The sequence below is a fragment of the Hippopotamus amphibius genome, chromosome 9 (assembly GCF_030028045.1).
Source record: "Hippopotamus amphibius kiboko isolate mHipAmp2 chromosome 9, mHipAmp2.hap2, whole genome shotgun sequence".
In the NCBI taxonomy this organism is placed as follows: Eukaryota; Metazoa; Chordata; class Mammalia; order Artiodactyla; family Hippopotamidae; genus Hippopotamus; species Hippopotamus amphibius.
In genome coordinates this window covers 127,315,241-127,336,487 of record NC_080194.1, presented here as the reverse complement: position 1 = coordinate 127,336,487, position 21,247 = coordinate 127,315,241, and the positions used below count along the sequence as shown (strand labels likewise).

The window sequence follows — 21,247 nt, the reverse complement described above, 5'->3', positions numbered from 1 at the left end:
TCCTTCTCTGCCTCTCATCTTCCAGGGGCAAGAGCCTCTACGATCCTACAAAAGCCCAAATAGCCTTCTAGATATCTCTCCCTAGTGGCCCCCTCTTATATTTCACTTACTATTTCAAAACTGGATTTTAGGAGGAACTGGGTATATTTGTGGGATGGCTGTAGCGATTTATCTTGTTTCCTTCTTATTTCAGACTAAGTTTAAAATCCTGACCTCATTCTTTTTGTGAGAGTAAAAAATACTATATTTCAACTTTTAATTTCTCAAAGAGTAATCAGATACATTTATTTAAATATGCCTCCCACATCACATACACACACACACACCCCCATGGGCTGAAAGCAAGTAGACTATTTCACCTGGTGAAAATTGTTCTCGAAAATGACAGAGAACTAATATAGAGGGTTTCAGTGTTTAAAATACCACATGTATATCAAATAAACACTAGAAACATACAAATAGATTCATATTTTTTCCGGAGGAAATATCAGTGATATCAGGGTGTTCATGTTTTTAAAATGATACTGAGTTGAATACAATGATGAATGTACATCGATTAACCTTTGCGTCAGATTTAAATGTATAACCCATTAACTAATTTAATCTCTCAAAAAAATAACAGCCGTTGGCATTATTCTTTGAATAATCCTTGTTTAGTTTCCATAATGGTATACAGTTTAATGAAAAACTCATTAGAATGTAGCACACAGCATAATTAATTCTGGCTGATTCTTTTGGTGTTAATAGCTAATGCAGATGCTGGATTCCACTTTCCATTGGCTTTATTAATTTCTCATAAACCAATATTTTGACTGTAATGGGTTGTAACAGTTCCATAGAAGTTCTGGAAATGCATTAACTGTCATCAATATAGTTAATCTAAGTAGAATTTTGCCATTTGTGTGTTGGTTCTTCAACACTACTTTTAAAAAAAAAGCAGGGGATGGGGGGACAGCTTTGTTTTATACTTGGAGAAGAAGTATCTACATATCATTAACATAAAGTTTGCTAAACACTATTTGGCCAATTTGTCTTTATTTACACAACAACTTAATTGGCTGGGCTAATAACAGGGAACCATAAATTTTGAAAAGAACGCTGAGTGGAAAGCAAAAAAATCTTCATAACGAAATGGTTTGTGATAGAATGGCAACTCAAGTTAAAACATAAAGAGAAAAATGAACCCACCTCATTTTAAAAATCTCTGGTAATTTGCTTTCCTAAGAAAGATTTGGCCAAAACCGGGAGACACGTTCTATAATAGCTTTGGCTGTTGGGCACTATTTGGTAATCCTGGGGTCTGGGATGGATGACCAGTCGCGGAAGCGGTCTTCCATCTTTCAGTCTTTCAGGGCTTCACCCACATATAATGCTCATGATAAGACTCCCATTTGTTTTGAATGTAGATCTGGGTCCTAACTCATTACTACGTGTTCTTATTTTATGTTTTTATTATTTCATTTTCTTAGTCAGAGTTTTCAATGGTTGTCAGTCTCTCAAGGGATAAATTCCAGAATCCAGATTCCTTTCTATGGTATTATCAGGTCTTTTGCAACATTCCTCTAGAGGGGCCTCTCTGATTGCAGTCAATATTTCTCAGTCTTTGGAGAAAACTGATTTTGCCTCAGAAATTCCCATCTCAGATGAACATCAAGTACTTGTATTTATTTTTGTTCCTGTTTTAACTTTTCTCAATGGATTCTAAGATAAGGTGGAGAAATTCCTTTGGATGCTACCAAACTCCTCCTTACTTACCCCTCCAATGATCTTCTCTCTGCCATCTTTCCTGGAAAACTCTTACTTATCCTTCCAGACCCAATGTATGGCACTCCTTTTAATGCAGAGAGAGCGCTTATTTTCCAGTGCTCCAGGAAGTATCATCATTTATTATACCCTGAGTTTATTTCTCTGCAACCTTTACTTCCCTGTCAAATTTTGGAGGGACAGTCTGCTAGCCCAGTGCCTACCACAGTGCCTGGAACTTCCCAGGCCCTCAGTGCTGTAACTCTGAGCTAAAGGATGGATTAACGGAAGCCAGTGGTATGTGTGAATTTATACACAGCCTCTCTCTTTGGCCCTTCCTGGATGCACATCATGCAACTGAGTGACTGCCAGCTAACCTTATGGGTTCACGCAGTATCGTGTAATTGCTACCGAAGTGCAATGCTAAAAAAACAAAACCCAAAACAAAACACCTCCCCAGAGCATAAGCTTTGTGTGTATTAAATCTAGAATCTCCAGCCAGGGTCAGCAAAGTAGTGGCCAAGGTTTTCACAGTTTTATATAGTTGGGCGGTGGAGACAGGAAGATGACTATTTCACGACACATGAAAATTACATGAAATGTAAATGTCCGTGTTTCTAAATAAAGTTTTATTGGAACGCAGCTATGCACATTCCTTTATGTATTACCTATGGCTATGTTTGCACTACAAGGGCAGAGCTGAGTAGCTGTGGCAGAGACTACATGGCTTATAAAGCCAAGAGTATTGACTAACTGGGCCTTTACTGAAAACATCTGCAGGCCCCTGCTCTCAGCAAAAAAGTCATACATGTGATCCTCTTTCATAACTAGATTCAGCTTCATCTTTTCTCCTAGAATAAGCAAACACAGTCGTGTCTTGTCTTATATCTTCCTCCTCATCCTCACCACTTCCATCATTATCATTGTTGTGATATATTCTGAGCTTGTCACCTCCATTTTCTTTTCTGTTTTTTTTTGGGGGGGGTAGCAGGAAAGGGTTAATCAGCAGGTCTGGGCTGTTCACACCTTGCACATCCTCCCCAAAGGCTTGCCTATAGGACAAGTCAGCTCCTGGGAGATGAATTCTGAGCCCGTGGAGTATTTATTCTACTTGATCAGACTGTTTTTGGATGCCTGTGGCCTTGGGCCACACAGTACCATTTTGATAAGATCATTTAAGTGAATTATGGTGAATGCTTATTTTTGCTCTTTGGGCTAAGGTTTGAGTAGTTGAGGTCATTCACGGGTGCTCCATGTCTACGTGACCAACTCCCCCCAAAAAATCCTTGACACCAAGGCTCAGGCGAGCTTCCCTGACCAGCCACACTTTGAATGTGCTGTCACACATCTTTGCTGGGAAAACGAAGTACTTCTTGTGACTCCACAGGGAGAGCACACCCAAGAGCTCCCACCCGGTTTCTTCTGGGCTTCCTCCCATGTGCTCTTTCCCTTTGCCAGTTTTCAATTTGTAGCCTTTTGTTGTAATAAATTGGAATTGTGAGTCTAACAGCCTTTCCAAGTCCTGTGAGTATGTCTAGCCAATCATAGAGCCAGCTCTGTGGCATAAAATCAAACTTTATGCTTTTTCCTTCTGGAGTCAAAAATTGCAAAGGAATGTTCAGGAGAGGAAACATTTGGGCAAACATCTCTTTCATTCCTTAGTTGCCATCAATAACTACAGCTGCTTGGACATCTGTAGCAGTAGCCCTTGGTAGGGCATGAGAATTACTAAGATATTTGGTGCATATGTGAGATTTTGAGTCATGTGCTGCTATCAGGACAGGGTTTCTCAACCTCAGCACTATCCATATTTTAGATCATTCTTTGTGGTGGGGGCTGTCCTGGGTATTGTAGGATATTCTGCAGCATCCGCAGCCCTCACTTACAAGATGCGGATAGTGAACAACCCTCCGCCCAGATGTGACAGGGAAAATTGTCTCCAGAAATTGCCCAATTCCCTTAGGAGGCAAAAAATCACTCCCAGTTAAGAACCACGAATCCAAGATACTAGATTAACTAAAGCAGGTATGTCTAATAGGGAAGAACAAATCTGACTCCATATTGGATGTGTTTCTTTGTCTTTCATCTTCGTATTCTGTTGCTATGACTTAGAGTTAAGAATGTTGCCTATAGCCTGAAATATAGAGGATAGCCTATTCTCAAGGCTCTGACCTTTAAAAGTATAACACTTTTCCATTCATATAGAGATAAAAAGTTGCAGAACAGAGAATAACATTTGTTTTGTTGGAAGTTTACAGGAACATGACCTGACCTACAGGAACAAGGGATTCCTGCACAACTAACATGGCCCCGCCTTCACCTCGCCTTCAAAAATGCTTTGCTGAAACCCTTCTGGGGGGTTGGGATTTGGGAGGCATGAGCCACCTGTCTCCTTGCATGGCCCTGCAATAAACCTTTCTCTGTTTCAGTATTGTTTGGCCTCACTGTGTGCCGGGCACACGAACTTGTGTTCAGTAACATACGGGAGGTAACTTGCAGGGAAAAAAAATCAACCTTGGAATAAGATATACAAAGATACGGGTTTGGAACCAGCTGTTTAACTTTTGAGGTCAGCAACCTTGGGCAATTCTACTTCACTGGATTTCTACGATATGTACAAAAGGAAGAAAATGACACTCATCTTGCCAAGTTGCAATCTCTGTAAACATATGTGTACATCCCACCATGGAGGCTGGGCATGCAGCCGAGAATATTAAATGTAAAGATACTCTTTCTAATTGTCATATTCTATGGCCTAATGAATGGAAGGCATCGAGGGTGTGCCCTCACCTACTACTGAGAAAGCTGCCTCGCAAAGTGATGAAAAACATGGGCTTTGAGGTTAGAAAAGGAGACCTTTATATAATATACAGATTTTTCACGTACTAGTTCTGCGATTTAGGGAATGAGATAAACTCACCACAAAACCTTGGTTTCATAATTTCTGTAATGAAGATAATGCTGAACATTTGTATGAGGATTGGAGGAGATGCAGAGTTTAGCTCAGTGCCAGGCACAGAGCTGGCTTATGATGCTGACATTTTGAGCTGCTGGGTATGTTGATGAGGGCGACCTAGAACGTTCCCTATGAAATTTATCCAAAGCCAGATACTCAAACCTCATCTTCCTCCACAGCCTAGAGATAGGGCTTCTCTTACAAGGACTATCCCTGTCACTTCCTGCTTTGACGGGGAGCTCTCCTTGATAGCCCTCTCATGCAATACAATGGGGACTCATTTATTTAGGAAATGCAGTTTTCAGCACATAACCGAGTGCCGACCCTGTTTGAAGATCAAAGACCTCCACGGGTTCCATCAAAGCCGAGCTGCATTCCCTCTGTGGGACAGGGAAGGACGCAGCTAAAAATTAAGGCCAAGTGTGGGCAGGGATGGAATAAAATCCGATAAGACAGATGTGGGGAGGAGAGGGAAGAAGCAAAGTGAATTGCAACCAAAAGGGGAGGCAAAGGTAAACAGATGTACGAGATAAACTCCTTGAAGTGGAACATTTCCAGGCTGAAAATCCTTTGCTTGGGGACTTAAATCTGGACTCTTCTGTTCCAGTTCACTGAAGTGCACTGCATTGGAATCGGGCAGATGTGTAAATTATACAAAACATCACTGAACCAAAGGTCATTGTTCACACGGAGCGGCTCCTCACCGCCATGGCTCTGAGTCCAGGCGAGGCTGGTCCTCTGGGTGGATGTGGGGAACGTTAGAGTCACGAGGAGCACCTGAACATTTGCTGCTTGGAGGGGCTTGGGGTGGTGGCAGGTACCTTCCCAAGCCACCTTATACTCTTTCAGGATGCTAAGGCAGTCACCCAAAACCAGGCATGCTTTGTACCCAGTCTTTTAGCAAATCACCCTGAGCTCAATCCAAAGTCTAGGACTGTGACCAATAAAAGAAAAGCAACTTATGTCAGGTTATCCCAGGTCCTGGACAAATCTTACTTTTTTTCAGATGCTATTGTATCCAAATTGCAGGAAGGGAATTGGAAAGAAGTCCATCCAAAAGTGTGGTTGAAGGTCATTCTCTTAACTGTCACGGACTCAACGAAGTGACGTGGGGGGAAGGGAGACCTACATCTACCTTCTTCTGACCCAATTCTTAGATGAATCATGGTTCACAGTGGCCAAGAGCCTGTAGAAAACCAATACCTTTGTCCAGGTAATCCAAGGTCAAATACAGCTGCCCTTTCAAGCTGCGCAATCACAGAGTGCTACATCCATCCTCTTCATTTTTAACCTTTATATTGAGATCTCAATCCACTTTCCCATCATCTAGGCTGGCATCAATTCACGTGGCCTGAGGCCAGGCTCATGCCGACGTGGACACAATCAATCCAGGTGACTTCAGCGATCACACTAATCTCTTATATTTTTATCTTGCTTTACAGTCTGTGAAGTTCTTTTACACTCATTATCTTACCTGATCCTCCCTGTAACCCCAGGGATAACCTACTTATTTCAAGACCTGGCCACTCTTTAAATGTGACTTTGCAGTCAGGTATGCCCTTGTTTTAGTACCTGTCATTTTGTTTCACTCCCCTCAAACCAGACATGTTTATTTTCAGCAGGAGGATCCACTCAGGACCCCTTCCTTTCCTCCCCCCTCCAACACCCATTAATAATAATAGTGTCACCAAGACTAGTGTTCACTGTCATCTTCAAGGTTTCCGAGCTGATTGACTCCGCATGCCTCTCCTTTTGACTTTGTGTGTTTCTAGTCATTGGGACCTAACTCTGTCTTCGACCTGCATTGCATTGGGAGATCTTTTCCTTTCCCTATTGATCATGACTCGTGGAGTAATTTAACTCAATTCCAATTTTCCTTTGCCGGCGGGGTGCTCCCCATCCACAGAAGTGAGTTATGTGTGTTCAAGCGGTGCATCTTATGAATCTTGTTAAGCCTCGCCGCCTTACAACCCCACTGATGGAATATTTAATCACAGAAATGAGTTGGCAGATATGATACACAGCGTGCATGAGCTTTGCTGCCATCTTACCAGCAACTGAGAAACGGATGAATTTGCCATTTGTCAGCACCGCGTCGACAACTGTGTATAGCCTTCTGTTATTTATTTTTATTTTGTTTTACTCACGTATGAAGATGAAAGGTGCTTTCAATCAACAGTTTCGTTGGCTAGATATCGTGATTATCCCTTAAGGACACAACTTTTTTTTTTTAAACATTTTTATTAGATGGCAAAGGGGACTTAGAGTGACGGGGAAACTCTAAGAATCCCTGTGGAAGCCTCCTCATCCGGATTCCTAAAAACCCTATTTCTAATGACACTAAATAACTTGAGAAATGCTACTGGCAACAGATATCTGCAGGCATGTTACTTCTATTTAAGCCTTCAGTTTTATTTCGACTCTAAAGTGGAATGCCCGTAGATGCTGGCTAAAGTCTTTGAAACTCACCTGGGCATTTTTAATTTTTTTATTGACTTATCCATCATTTGTCATGAGAATAAGTCTCAAGGAGCCTGAAGATGATTAGGCTTAGGAAAAATAATCAATGCCGCTGCTTAGTTTTATAGGAAAACACCCACTTGTCTTTGGAGGAGATTTACATATGTTCATGGAATATGCTGATTTAGGTATATCTGCTGCTCGAGGCTGGTATTGGATAAGCATTTAAAAGAGTTCTTGCAGGTATCACTTGAAGAGAGTTCAGAAAAACCACCCGCACTGAAAGACCTTTCATAACAGCTTTCTAAATGCTTCCCTTGGAACATGTGTGCGAGGGAGAGTGCATGTCATAATTTATCAAAGCAAATTAATACTGTTCAGCTGGTAATTAAAGATCCTCATTAAGAGGTGTAACTGCTTTCCCCACCCCCACCCTGCGTTAGCAATAAAAATGCACTCAGGGCGTCAAGAGGTTATAGACGAAAATCAATAACCTGCCATTTTATAATTAAAGAGAAAATAAATGTTAGGGAAAAGTCCACTAAATTAGGAAAATTACCTTTAGGAGAAATTGAAAATATTGATTTTAATTTACAAAATATGTGCAGTTTTCATGCCTCAGTCTGAGAGACAATTGGAGGCTGGGTTGTTAATTCTGCGTAAGGTGCAGAAAATCAATAATTATACTATGGGAATATTGTGATCTTTGTCATTAATGCAAAATCTTATATATAGAAATGACAAATAAAATAAGGCTGGCTCTCTGTCTCAGGCAGATACAGGGCTGACCTGTGAAATACCCACAGCAAATCAATGACAAGGTCTTCATTTCGGCTCTGGGGCACTTTCAAAATTCCAAGATAAATCCAGACTGTTTTATAGTTGGGGAAATTTAAAATGCCCCCTAGATTCTTAGTCATGGATATTTAAATGGATAACATGAGGCATTATACCTGGTTATGGAAATGGATACATTCTACAGCTCTATTTTGCATATATGCCCTCCACAGGTACGGGTGCCTGAAGTTTTAGATTTAAGCTAGCAGGATTCTCAGTGTTAATGGGCCTTCAAGTATTTCAAAGGAATCGTTCTGGAGTGTTGAATCTGCAGCAAGATTTCCCCACATTTCTGAATATCATGAACTCTGTCTACTTACATAGACAAATATATAGGCAAAAAGAGAAAGCCCCTGATCATCAAGGATAGCCCAGATACTGGCAACACCGAACACAAATATTTAGATTTCTCAAGTAACATTTACTTCTCTGTGCCCATTTTTTTTTTTTTTTTAGATTTAAGTTTATTGGAGCAGCTCATAGAAATAATTATTTAGTTGTCCAGGCTACCCTGAAAGCTTCCCCGATACAACCAGTTAATACGTCTGCATACGGTCGTGGTGGAGGTTGGAATAATCAGAACTGATTATCTTACTACTCTAATTTGACTGATTTGGACAGAGTAGCAGCTCTGCCTACTATCAGAGGGCACACTTCATAAGAATGATGACTTCTAACAGTCATGAAAAATAAAGCAGAGTAACCTGGTTGCAAAGAACACAGGCTCTTGATTTCAATTCTAGACGGCTTCTCACCAGCTGTGACATCTTAGCCCTGTGACGCAAACACTTTGTACCTTAGTTTCTGCATTTGGAAAACTGCCATGAGGATTCAAACTCATTAATTTAGGTAAAGTGCTTAGAACAGTGCCTGACCATAAAAGTACTCAGTCAAGAGTAACCCTTATTACAACTTATTTTTCCCCCATGGTCCAATGATCTAACTTTTGAGGCTGGGCCCAGGGCTCATTCAACTGGCTGCTCTAATGTTCTAAAAGGTATGCAGATTCATTTATTCTTGTATGTATAAGTCATTCTGAATTGTTTCTTCTGTCTGAATGGCCTCTCAAACACCCACATATATGTACAGAGGTTTGAAATCACTTGTAAATGAGCTATTTGGTGTTTTCTTCGTTATTTGTGCCAAAGGTGACCAGGAACTATATTGCAAGGGGCCAGAAAGATGTACTTTCCTCTCCCTGTTACAATTCACACATTCATCCCCTACCTCCCCGTAGGATGGTTTCTTGCTTCCTGTTCTTGATCTCATTATTCTGTGGGAGAAAGCATGCATGCGCGCGTGCACACACACACGCAGAGAATCTGCCACCTCTTTATTCCAGTAACTCCGTGTCACCCGGCATCATCTGTAGATGCACAGAAGCTGCTTCCCAACTTCCTCCTTGCCCTTCCGGGGGATTTCATTTCTTTGAAGCTTTGGACAGAGGTGTATTCCAGCAATATCTGTGCCCCTGGAATGGATACACTGAGCACTGAAAGACTAGTCCTCTCATGAATTAGGAAGGGAATCATTTCGTCTAGTGGTACACTCAGAATTCAACAGCATCAGCTCTCAGTTAACTTTCCCCTTATGGCAGAGAGGTGGAACAGTAACTGATTTATTTGTATTTCCTCAACAATTATATGGTGCTGGCTATGCACCACACACTCTTCAGATATTAACCCATGTAATTCTTATAAATGCCTGCGAGTTTGTTACTCCTATCATCTCACATGTAACAGATGAAGATGCTGAGGCACAGAGAGGTTAAGCAACTTGCCTAGAATCACACAGCTGGCTAGTAAAGAAACCAGGATTCCATCCTGGGCTGCCTGAGAGTAATGCCCACGTTCCTCACTCCCCTGTGTGTTCTCTCTGGAAGTGGATCCCACCACATAGTCATGGAAAACCTTATTGCTAGGTCTCTCCTTCCCCATAGGAGTCAACACAACTCGCTCCTTTACTCTTAGAATCCCTGGATGTAACCCAGGCTTGTACTAAAAGTCACACATGAAGAATCACTACAAGTATTGCCTACCTAAAATCCAGATTTCAGCTATCATGTTGGGCTTTCCCAGGTTTACCATCTTTTAAAATCAAGTTGGTTTTTGTGCTCCAGTAGCTGTCTGAATTTCCTATGTTCCTTTGTCAGCCACTAGGGTCAATGTTTACTTTCAGGAGAATGACTGATGTAGGGCATCTCGGAAGAGACAAAGCAGGGGGTGTGACTTACCATCAAGAGATTACGAAATGAGTGGATCTAGATCAATGGGTCATTGATTTCTCCTTATTAAAAAGCAAAGGCCACATCAAAGCAAGACTTCTTTTCAATATCCATGTGGCAAATCTACTAAGGTTCTCAGGCATTCAATGCAGCTTTGTTCATGAGCAGAGAAATAACAGGTAGAAGTAACAGGCTAAGCTGAGCACAAATTCTCAGCTGCTGTTGCTTCAGGATTACTCTCTCCCCAAATTTGATGACTAGGTTTTCTGGGCAGTGGATGTGAGTGGCAGTTGGTGGGTGGCAGGGAAGGGATGAGGAGAAAGATATATACCCCTGAAGGCAAAGCAGAGAGAAAGGGAATTGCTAAGGGAAATTGATTAATGGAGAAAGAGGGACAACTTAACTTTTCTAGTTCCCTAAATAATCCTTCTCTTTGCAATTCCAATGCACTGGCACATTATTGGGATAATTAAGCCAACTCTCTGCTTTGCCCAGGGGAAAAAAATGCAACTCCAAATGGAAGCGTATGGCTAAAAAACACGTTCAGGCACATTGAAAGAAAACGGGCATGAACAGCTCTCCATTTGTTCAAATGCTCTTGAACAAAATCTCAATGCTTTTTTTGGGGCAAAATCAATGTGAAATGTCACAAGGAGCCGTGGCCCCATGCTTACGCCATAGTGTAACGTACGTGATTCCCCTTTATTTTTTAAAAGCTTTTAAACACTTTTGGTTTTGCCTTAAAAAAATCATTCAGAACTTGCTAGGATAGGAATTTATCGGCTCAGATTATTTTATGAAACCCATTCTTTATGGGCAGGCAAAGCACATTTAGAAAAGACCAAGAAGACATCATGCAAAGAGAAAATCTTTACCTGCATAGAATTCGGGACTGTACACTGCACCCACAACTGGATTCAATTTCCAGCCTTAAAACAAATACATAAAAATGTTATCATCACATTTGATTCAACAACTCATATCATTGCAAACTAAACACAAGTCAAATGTGTTGGTGTCTTCATTTTTAATTTTAAAATTTAAAGGATGTAGAGTTTGGGCAGGCTTAAAAAATATTTGAAAACTATATATAGGAAAATAGATTTATGCCCTTTTATGTTTCTCTGCCAATACAAGTTAATAGCATGGAAACTACTGACCAGCTACAGATGAACCTTTTGAAAATGATGTGGTAATTGATTTGATCCCATATCCATATTCTCTAGAGCCCTTATAATAGTTTGAATTGTTTGGTCTTCTTTTGCGGATTACTGTTATATAATCCCTCATATCCCTCTGCATTTAAGTTCGCAAAGTTTTGGAAGCTCGTATAAACAGAATTCTTTGCAGAAACATATTCTGATAATTGTCATTCCTAATTGTGACCCGGAGACTCTATAGAGTTCCAAAGTGCTTTGTAAATCCCAAAGAAAATGACATGAATCCACTAGAGATTGTGTGGAATACATTTCAGAGAATTCAAGAACCATAAAAATTCTCAATCAATGCATGATATCTAATGTAACTTTCAAATAACCTGTATATAGGATTAACAGAATCCTGTAATTGTCCAAATGTTCTGCATGGTGCATTTTCTGTAAAATGAATCCTGGCCCTTTAGAAAGTTCTACTCAAGAAAAGAGCAAACAAGAATATTTGCAAATCGAAAAGCTACCCGCATTACACACCCACTGGGCACTATTTAGGGAACAACCTCAAAAGATGATCATTTTTTTAGGATTCGGTGATCACTTCCTGCTCCTGCTGGTAAGTCTTTATGAGAGCATTCATTATAGAACTGCTGAAAGACAGAGAAGGACAGGTGTGGGAAACCTTGGGCTGAAGGTCAAACACCAAAGGTCCTTCACTAAATGCTCCTGAGAAAAGGCAACGGTGAGAGTTGTGATGTGAGAGAAGGTATTTGTGACAAGAACTGTCTGAGCTCTTCCCAGAGGGAGAGGTGCCATCCCATTGCCTGGTCTAAATGATGTGTCTATAAGAACAGCTGAGAGGTGACCACAGTCTACTAATCCACTAAGGAAGACAGAGATGCAATATCGTAATAGATTGGCCCCTAAGAACCTCCTAGAATTTTCCAAGAATGCTTTGTTTCTAAAAGCCTTCAGTTCCAATTTGAATAAAGTAGCTGGTATACAGCCCCCAGGATGATCTAAGGATAGGGTTTTCCAAAGAGTTATCCTTAGAATACTTGGGAGGCATATTAATGGTAAAATCTTGGCCACCCTTTTAGACCCAGAGAAAGACACGAAATTTAAGACCTATTGTCCCAGGGGCTTCTGAAACTCCAGACCATCACCTTCCTCTCCTATATTAAACACATCTTATCTTTTAGAAATTTCTATAGTGGTATAAAGATAAAAATTACCCCAGACATTTCAGAATATGTGCTTTATAAATATGGAAATGACTTCAATTTGACCCACTGAAATTCACTGCTTCCTAAAAAAGAAAATACCCAATTTCTGAGGACATGTCCACATTTTAAGTCATTTGGAATCAAAGAGAATATAGAGCAAACTGGTAGCAAATAAAGCTTCCGGGTTATCTGGACATATTTAATTTTCTCTTGCTAGTTATTCACAGAAATCTAGAGTTTGTGAAAGAAATCTCTATGGAGCCATATTGAGTGAATAATTAATTTATTTATTACTTTACTTCTTCCCTCTCTTCTCTGTCTTACACCTGCTTATGCCCCTACCTTTTACTGGTAGTGAAGACAGGGTCTTTTTGACACTATTGTTTCTTTTTTTTGAAGGACTTTTGTTGAGATATAATTGACACACAATAAACTGCACATAAAGTGTACAATTTGACATTTTTTTCTTGTTAGGAATGTATACATGGAAATCCGAATCGCCAATTCATTCCACCCCATTGTTTCTTTTATGCATTCTTATTAGCTCCCTTAAATAAGGCCTTTTACACACAAGGCTGGGACACCCCATTCACTGAATGTGGACCTATCCATTAACTTTGATGTGACTCCCAAAGATTGTAAGTTATGCCAATGGTCTTTCATTTTTTCGCAAAGAAACAGATTTCTCAGAGGTGTCAAAGACTGCCTAGAAATCATATTTCTCTCATCTACCTTTATCGTCCTCATTTCCTTGGGCTAAGAAAACTCTATCTATTTATCTGTCATCTATCTATCTATCATCTATCTATCTGTATCTATCTAAACTATCCGTTCATCCATCCATCCATCCACCCATCCATCCATCCATTTCTATCATCTCTCTCTCTCTCTTTCTCTTATCTATCAATCTTTTGATTGAGCAATCTATCAGCTCTTGACAAAGCTGACCTGATGTCTTCTTGGGCATGCTACTTAATGCCACTATCTAACTATCTACCAATGATCTACCAGTTCACCAAGTCTCCCCAAGGAAAACGTCCATTCAATATAACCATAATAGAAACAAAATGATAGTCTCCCTCCTCAGGAGATCTGTGCCATCTCACATGTTCAAGTACTAATTGAGAGAGGTAACTGATAAGGTCTCCTCTACAAGAAGCCAACTGGGATCTGTGAGCAGCAAAATTAAGAGACTGCTTAGGTAGCCATGGGAACACCATGCAGCTTTTCCCTTCTTCCCATCACGCATCCTTTCTCCTAAATAAGGCTGCTCTGTTCCCACTGTAGGGGAAAAAAAGTGTTTTTGAACCACACCACAGGTGTGAAAATTCAACTTCTCATCTCCCTTCTCCCCTGAAGCAGATTCCTCACCAAGACTTCCCCCTTTAGCAAATGGCATCTCCATCCACTTCATTCTTCAAAACAAAATTCTTGATCAATGATGCCTTAATGCTTCCCTTGCCCTCATATCCCCTCCTATCCCTCATATCCCCTGTACTACGCATTATAAAATCCTATTGGTTAAATTTTGAAAAGATATTTCCACTGTCTCCACTTCCCTCCCTCATCAGTGCCCCCATCTCAGCCCAAGACAGTTCTATTTCTTAGATGGACATGTCCATGGCAACAAAGTCCTAACTCTCACCATCTCCCCTTCCTCTTTTCACAGTGGCCAAATCAATTTTTAAAAAGTAAATCAGACATGTCATCCTGATGCTCAGAATTCAATAGTTCCTGCTGCAGCAGGAACACATAGAACACACATTCTTTACCTTGACCTACAAGCCCACACCATCTAACCCCTGTCCATTTATTTTGTACCACTGTTCCCTTCTCTTCAAACTATGGTGACACTGGCCTTTTTAATCTTTTCAAAACAACCCAAGATCCTTCTAGATCAATCTAGATCATTCTGGATTGTATCCACTGCTTGCTCTGCTTGCAGAACTTTGCCCAGTCCTCAAAGTTGACCTGATATTATTTAGGTCTCCAATGTCTCCCCAGGACAGGCTGCTTAATGCCTCTCCCTTTCCTACGCTCAGGGCTGTTCCCTGATTCAATTCCCAGTTTTGTTTTCTGCACAGTGGTTAACACCGCCTGGATTTATCCTTTTTCTTTCTTTGCTGGTTCTTAATTGTTTTTATAACCATTCTCCTTCATTAAAATTGATGGTAAACTGAGTGGGACTGACTGATGTCCAATGTGAATTCCCAACATCTGAAACCATGTTTGGCAAACAGTCTGCACGCCATAAATATTTACTTAGTTTCATGCTAAAGGAACTGAAAGAATAAAGAGCTTTTTTTCTAATGGACTCATTCCTTTTTAACTAGGATCTCCTTCCTGCCATCAATGACCTGCTTCCTTATATACATCTAATAAAAAAGGCCGCTGTTAGGGGTGACTGTCTTCAAGGGAAAGGCAATAAGAATCCAGCCCTTGAAAATCACCTCTGCTCAGACTTAACAGGGCTCTTGCCGGCTTATGTAAGTGAATGCAAATCACATGCAAATGGCCTCCTAGTCCCTGTGACTCCTTCTAGTACCTGGAAGGGACCCTTGGGATCACCCTGCTGGAGACAGGAGCCTGCACTGTCAGGAAGATGGACAAAATGATCCCAGTTTTAATTTCTCAGGCAGTTTGTGTACGTCCCCAGGCCTTGCAAATTCAGAGATTTTGATCAAGGACATTAAACCGAACAATGAGGCTTACAACAAAGGGGGAACAGTTGACAAAGCCCACCACTCCTAGCCTCCCTGGGCCCCCATAAAAGGCAGTGGAGCAGAGACCAGGCACGTGATGGTCTCACTCCATATCAGACATAGGAGCTATTTAGAGAGATGCCGACTCCTCTGTGGCCCGGCTTCTAGGGGCTGCATCCAAATCAGTGCGCCTCTCCTTAAATTTAGCTTCTCAAAGGTCATCTGCCAGCCTTCTGTAGAAAATGCTGCTGAGATCCCCAGTGTTCACTACGGCTGTATTAGGTGTTAAAAGACAGATCTGAATGTGCACCCAAAAAAATCTTCACATGCCATCTCTAGGGCTTTGCTGAGTTGGATATCAAAGAAGTACATTCAAGAAAACACCCTTAAATGCCAGACAGGGGTTTCCAAAACTGCGTATCGATGCTTTTTAAAGACATATACTAAGGATGCCAGGGACCTGGTATTTGAAAGAGTGCAAGAGGCAATGCCCAAAATGAAAAGTCAGCTGCACATTGCATCTGGTTCACTCAGTAACTTTTTTGTTTTCTTTTGTTTTTGCAATACAAATATTTATTGTTAACACAAATTTCATATAAGATACAGGATTTCTGGTTCTCTTCAAAGGTGAGCAGAAATGGCAATTTTAGATTAAGAATCCCCTATGGACCAATTTGCTGGGAGTAACAAGGGACCACCCACTTAATCCACCAGTTTGCCTGCTCCCTGTTACATGCCTGGCTTGGAGGCCAAAGGTCAGCAACCTTTTCTTGTTACCCTGTGCTGTTATTTTCTTCTAGAAGAGACACATTTTGCTTGTCCCAGTATGAAAATGAAAGAGAGTCCAAAATGGCCACAAGTTTCTCAGACCCTCTCTGTTTGCTTATTTATTTGACCTGGCAACCCTCTGTTGGCATCTGAATATTTGATCCTTAAACTAGTATGTCTATCATGAAACTCAGCTTACTATCTACAGCATAAAAGGAACAAGATGGCTACTTATTACTGAGATTATTGTGTAATTAAATTTTTAGGGCACTTTGTACCCCTGCCACTGTGTTGAGTATTTTATCTCCCATAATAATCACAAATACCCTTATAGTAGGTCCCATTTCTCAGATCCCACTTGGGAAAGCTGTTATGTGGAGAGTCTCAACAGTCTGCCTGCACTTCAATAGCCTCTGAAAGGCAGAGCTGATGCAAAGTCTACCTCTATATAATTTTGGATCTTTTCATCCAATTTTCACCCTTCCTACAATCTCTGAGAAAATAAAAGAGCTATATCCAACACCCATGCTTCTCCAACATTGAAGAAATTCCTGAGAATCTGATTCTCAACTTGTTTTCCAGAGCACACATTTGATCTCCAATGAGCAGAGTAAACCCTAACTTTCCTCTGAGGGTAGGTGTCTTCAAGAAAAATCAGCAATATGGAAGTAGCCCACCCAATTCCCTCTTTGAGGAGCTTTCTGATGGGGAGGGTTTCCAGACCCCTATATGTCATTCTACAGTCTTCTTTTATAGCCAAGTTCAAATGTCCTGGGAAATGGAATCTGCATGCTCCATGATATTATTAACCATGGTCCTCTACAGCAGAGCTCCCTAGCTATGTTTCTTATTGTGTTTAGGGTCCTGTCGTTTTTATCATCAGAAACTTTGCAGCTGCTTAAAGTTTTGTTGGATGACTGACATGACTAAAGGAATGCACGAATGTGATGCTGGCATCGATAGTTATATTTTTCCATTTGAAGATGACCTCGGAATTTCATGACTCTAGTAATGTATACTTTTGCTGAAGCCTAAGTTTGATGGTTTGTGAGAATGAATGAAGTAGCTAATGAATGAATCTCATGAATCAATTTTCTCATTTCCATGTGATCTAATTGGTCCTCACTACTCTTTTTCTCCCCAGCTTTATCAAGGTAGAATTGATAACTAAATTTGTCTATATTGAAGGTGCACCATTTATTGATTTGATACACACGCACATTGTAAAATTTTTGCCACAATTCAGCGAATTAACATACACTTCATCTCGCATAGCTACCACTTTCTTTTTTCTTTCCTTCTTTCTTTTTGTGGCGGTGATATCCTCTATTAACACAGTCATGCTTGTTAAGGATCAGACAGGGCCCCATGTCTTTTCAGTTATGTTGGATTGCATTTTATGGGAAATTTTATTTGTAGCAAAGGTACTCATAAATTAAGGATTGAAAAAGCTTTGAGAACTGTTTTTCTTGAATACCGAAATTCCCTACCATCTCCTCTATAGAAGCCAACTGTCTTTACGTAGTTAGGGTTTGCATTTTTTTTTAAGTCAGTTCTACTGACGGCCCGCCCACCCCTTAGGTACCATACTCAGTCCACAGGTTAAGCCTCTGAGTGCCCCCTTTCAGGTACATAGATTAGAGATGCATATGACTTGTTTCTGGACACTAAGAATGCATGTTTCCCTGGAATGGGATGTGGGATGTTTATGCCAACATGTGATGGGAATTTGGGGCTGCACGTTTAATAATTTTTTTGTTCTTGTAGCCGGTGCTTGAGCACAGTTCTGTAAGATGACAGGGGAAGGTGATGCAGTCATAACACACGGGCATGGCCACAAGATTTTGTTACTTCATAATAAAAGAAAAAGATTTCACTAGTTTCTTCATCTCCTCTAGCCTCAGATTCTACATCTTAACCACAGGAATAACTATGTCTTCTTTATAGGACTTTATGTGAACCCAGTGCATTTTAAATGCTTAACATAATGCCATATAGTCAGTGTTCCAGAAATGTTGGCTATTAATAAATAGGCTTTGAATTGTGTCTCCAAGGCTAACAAGTCCAATTTTCAGTCATTGGGTATGACATATGAACCCTTTCTTTAAAACAAATATGCTGACATATGGCATAAGATATAATATTTGCCTTCCCTTGCTTTATTTTCTCACATAAGCAGCAGATATGAACATCTATGCATATGCATGAAAACACATGTGGTACAAACACACACACACATGCACAAACACACACACATACACAGTTGCTACTTCATAATTAAAGAAAGTGCCCAACAGTCAGGGTGGTGTCATTGTGTACTAATTCTGGCAAGTCACAAAGCTATCATTTTACCCAAGTAGAAAGACTCCATGACATATAACTCAGAGGTTTGCTTCATTTCATCAATGGGCATTCAAAGTCTGTTGCAAAAATTTTCTATACCATTTAAGGCTATGTCTTAGGTTGTTGGAAATGGGAAAATGGGTCAGCAAAATAAATAATTCTTCTGGTCTTTCACCTTAGAGCCCAATTATATTGAGGGTATATTTCTGTTTAATGGTTCCTCTTTTAAAAATAGGAACTGACTTAGCCAAATTGGTAGCCATTGACATAAGAAAGAAGAAAAACAAGAACAAAACTACCAAATGCTAGTAGTATTGTTTATAATGAAAAAGAAATTGTCAGTCCATATATAAGGTGGGAATAAACCCATATATTCATTTTATGGAATATTATGTAACCACTAAAAAGAATGAATGTAGTCTGTATGTATTAACATTGAAGGAACTCCCTATTGACTTATACAAGCCAATTAGAAATGACATATACACCATGACACTGTTCATATGAAAAGCATGCACACACCACTGTGAATATTATAAACATATACTTACTACATATATATACAAGAAAATTCAAAATGAAAGTATAGACAATAATCTGTAATAGTGGTACCTTCTGAGGGGGTAGATGGGAAACCAAGGTGAAAGTGGTGTTATTCAAAATATATTTTAGCCTTTCTTTCCTTCCTTCCTTCCTTCCTTCCTTCCTTCCTTCCTTCCATCCTCTCTCTCTCCCTCTCTCTTTCTTTTTCTTTTTTAATGTCAGTGTATTTCCATGTTTCAGGTATAATTTAAATGTTAAGATGGAAAATTCCATAAATTTTCCTTAAGACTGTAATAAAATTGTTATTTTTTTTGTCTAAAAAACAAAGAAAAAAATATCTTCCAGCCTCACAATTAAACTCAACCATTAACATTTTGGTGTAATGCCTACCTTAATTCAAATCATGTTATACATATAATTTTTTTATTTTAAAATTTTTCATTCATTACAAGGCTCTTTGTAGTCTTTATCCTACTCACTTTAATGAGTATAATATTCTACTAAGCTCTAACTTTAACTTACTACATTACATTCTTTCTAATTTTGGTACAATTAAGTATGTGATTAGCATATCAGTAGCCCCTCCCCCAATATATCTTAAGAGACATTTATTCTGAGAAGGATTAAAGAATTAAAATGTGTGAACATTTTAAATAACTCTTCATATATATGTAAACGCTTATTGTGAAGCATCTCGAGATGTCTTCTTCTAGAGCAAGAGCAGAAATGCATTGTCCTAAAGGGGTCTGCAATACACAGCAACACCCTCACCTGCCCCCAAAAACCACCAGGGGGCAACCGAGAGAAATGCACATAACACACTCATACATTCTGTTCTCATTATGGAATTGGTCATGAGGGACTCTCCAAGCCACTGCAAAAGCCTAATATCTCCAGAGAAGATTCAAAGCCAGAACCAAATTCTGCAGTCCCACTTTCGGGAATGATTAGTGATCAGTGAGGAGGTGGTGATGAAAAAAGAAACAAAATTTCCATCCTCTTTCAACTTACTCTAATAACAATAAATTAAATTACCCAAGTAGTTCCCAAATAATTACTGTATCTCACCCCACATGGGAGTTATTCTAGAGAGACTGAAAGGAGGACATGCAGTCTTCAGCTGAAAACTAAATTTGCCTTTGTCGTGAAATTTATCTTATTGATTCAAGTGGTTCACTGTAGCGGATCAGCAGCAAAGACAGAGTAGCCATGCTGAGGCAAATAAGCCTTGTTGAAACAGATTCCCCAGTTAAATTACTAATAGATTTCAAAGTAGAGACAATTTCTTGTAAAAGGCCAATCTCTACTTACCATTTGTATAAGGGTTGACAGTCTTTTTATTTGTCATTACACGTGCTGTGGCATTATTTACCTATGTACATAGAAAACTCAAATGAGCACATATTCCATAGCCAGTCCACAGTTCAATTAGTTGCATGCATTATGACTGTGATTACTTATTAAAAAAACAAAAACGAAAACTAAAATGCATTTTAATTTATAAAAGGCAGTAGGTGCATAACAAAATCATACATTTTTATAATTACATTTACTTCATAACCATTTTAACTTAACAAATCATTTCAATAAAGCAATGTCATATCATTTAAAAGTTTAATAAGGAGACAGTAAAAGCAAATTAAAAGGAACTGCATAATTGAAGATTGAAAAGCATGCGTGTACTCCATGGTAACACAGAAACAATAAATATTTTTTTAAACATAAAATAAGGTTCATATGAAGGAACATGCAGTGGAGTAGAAGAGGGGAGAGACAAGGTACAAGGGAACATAAATGTCAAAAAAAGGACAAACAAGTTTTAGCCGTATGCAACACTTTAAGAGGGTAGAACCATCCGGGAAGCAACATCTAGCATTCAACACTTGGAACAAGAGCCTTTTACATCGCAAGAATTAACAAAATCATTCAAGCTTTAAAGTCACAGCTAACAAAAGGATAAAAGAGAGGGTGCATTGTTTAACACAATATGGAGTTAACGATCTGAGTAAGATGTGCACTGGTCATATCTCAATCCAGTCAGTGCCTCCCAGGCTAGCTTAGAACGTACACTCAGTTACAGGCGTACCAATATCCAAAAAAATAGAGCATCAAGAAAACTTAATACAACAACTCAAAAAAATTCACGTGGTATATATATGTATAGAGATATATCAGCACTAAATACGTGAAACGGCAGATGGATTTCACCACTTACCATTCACCACCATCGCCAGCATGGGTTTGTATACAGTTACCATGGTTACTGAGAGTTTGGTGAGGGGCCTAAGGGTTAT

General features: G+C 39.7%; 1 protein-coding gene across 7 annotated transcripts in view; it reads right to left on the bottom strand.

Moving 5' to 3' along the window:
* Nucleotides 1-21,247, bottom strand: part of RBFOX1 (RNA binding fox-1 homolog 1) — a 386,334-nt gene that overhangs the window by 99,193 nt on the left and 265,894 nt on the right. For all 7 annotated transcript variants that reach the window (XM_057748889.1, XM_057748888.1, XM_057748892.1 and 4 more), the window contains exons 6-7: nt 20,265-20,325; nt 11,096-11,149 (exon numbers count right to left, since the gene is read on the bottom strand). In XM_057748889.1, coding sequence (XP_057604872.1) covers nt 11,096-11,149; nt 20,265-20,325 — 115 coding nt within the window. The remainder of the gene's footprint in view (nt 1-11,095; nt 11,150-20,264; nt 20,326-21,247) is intronic.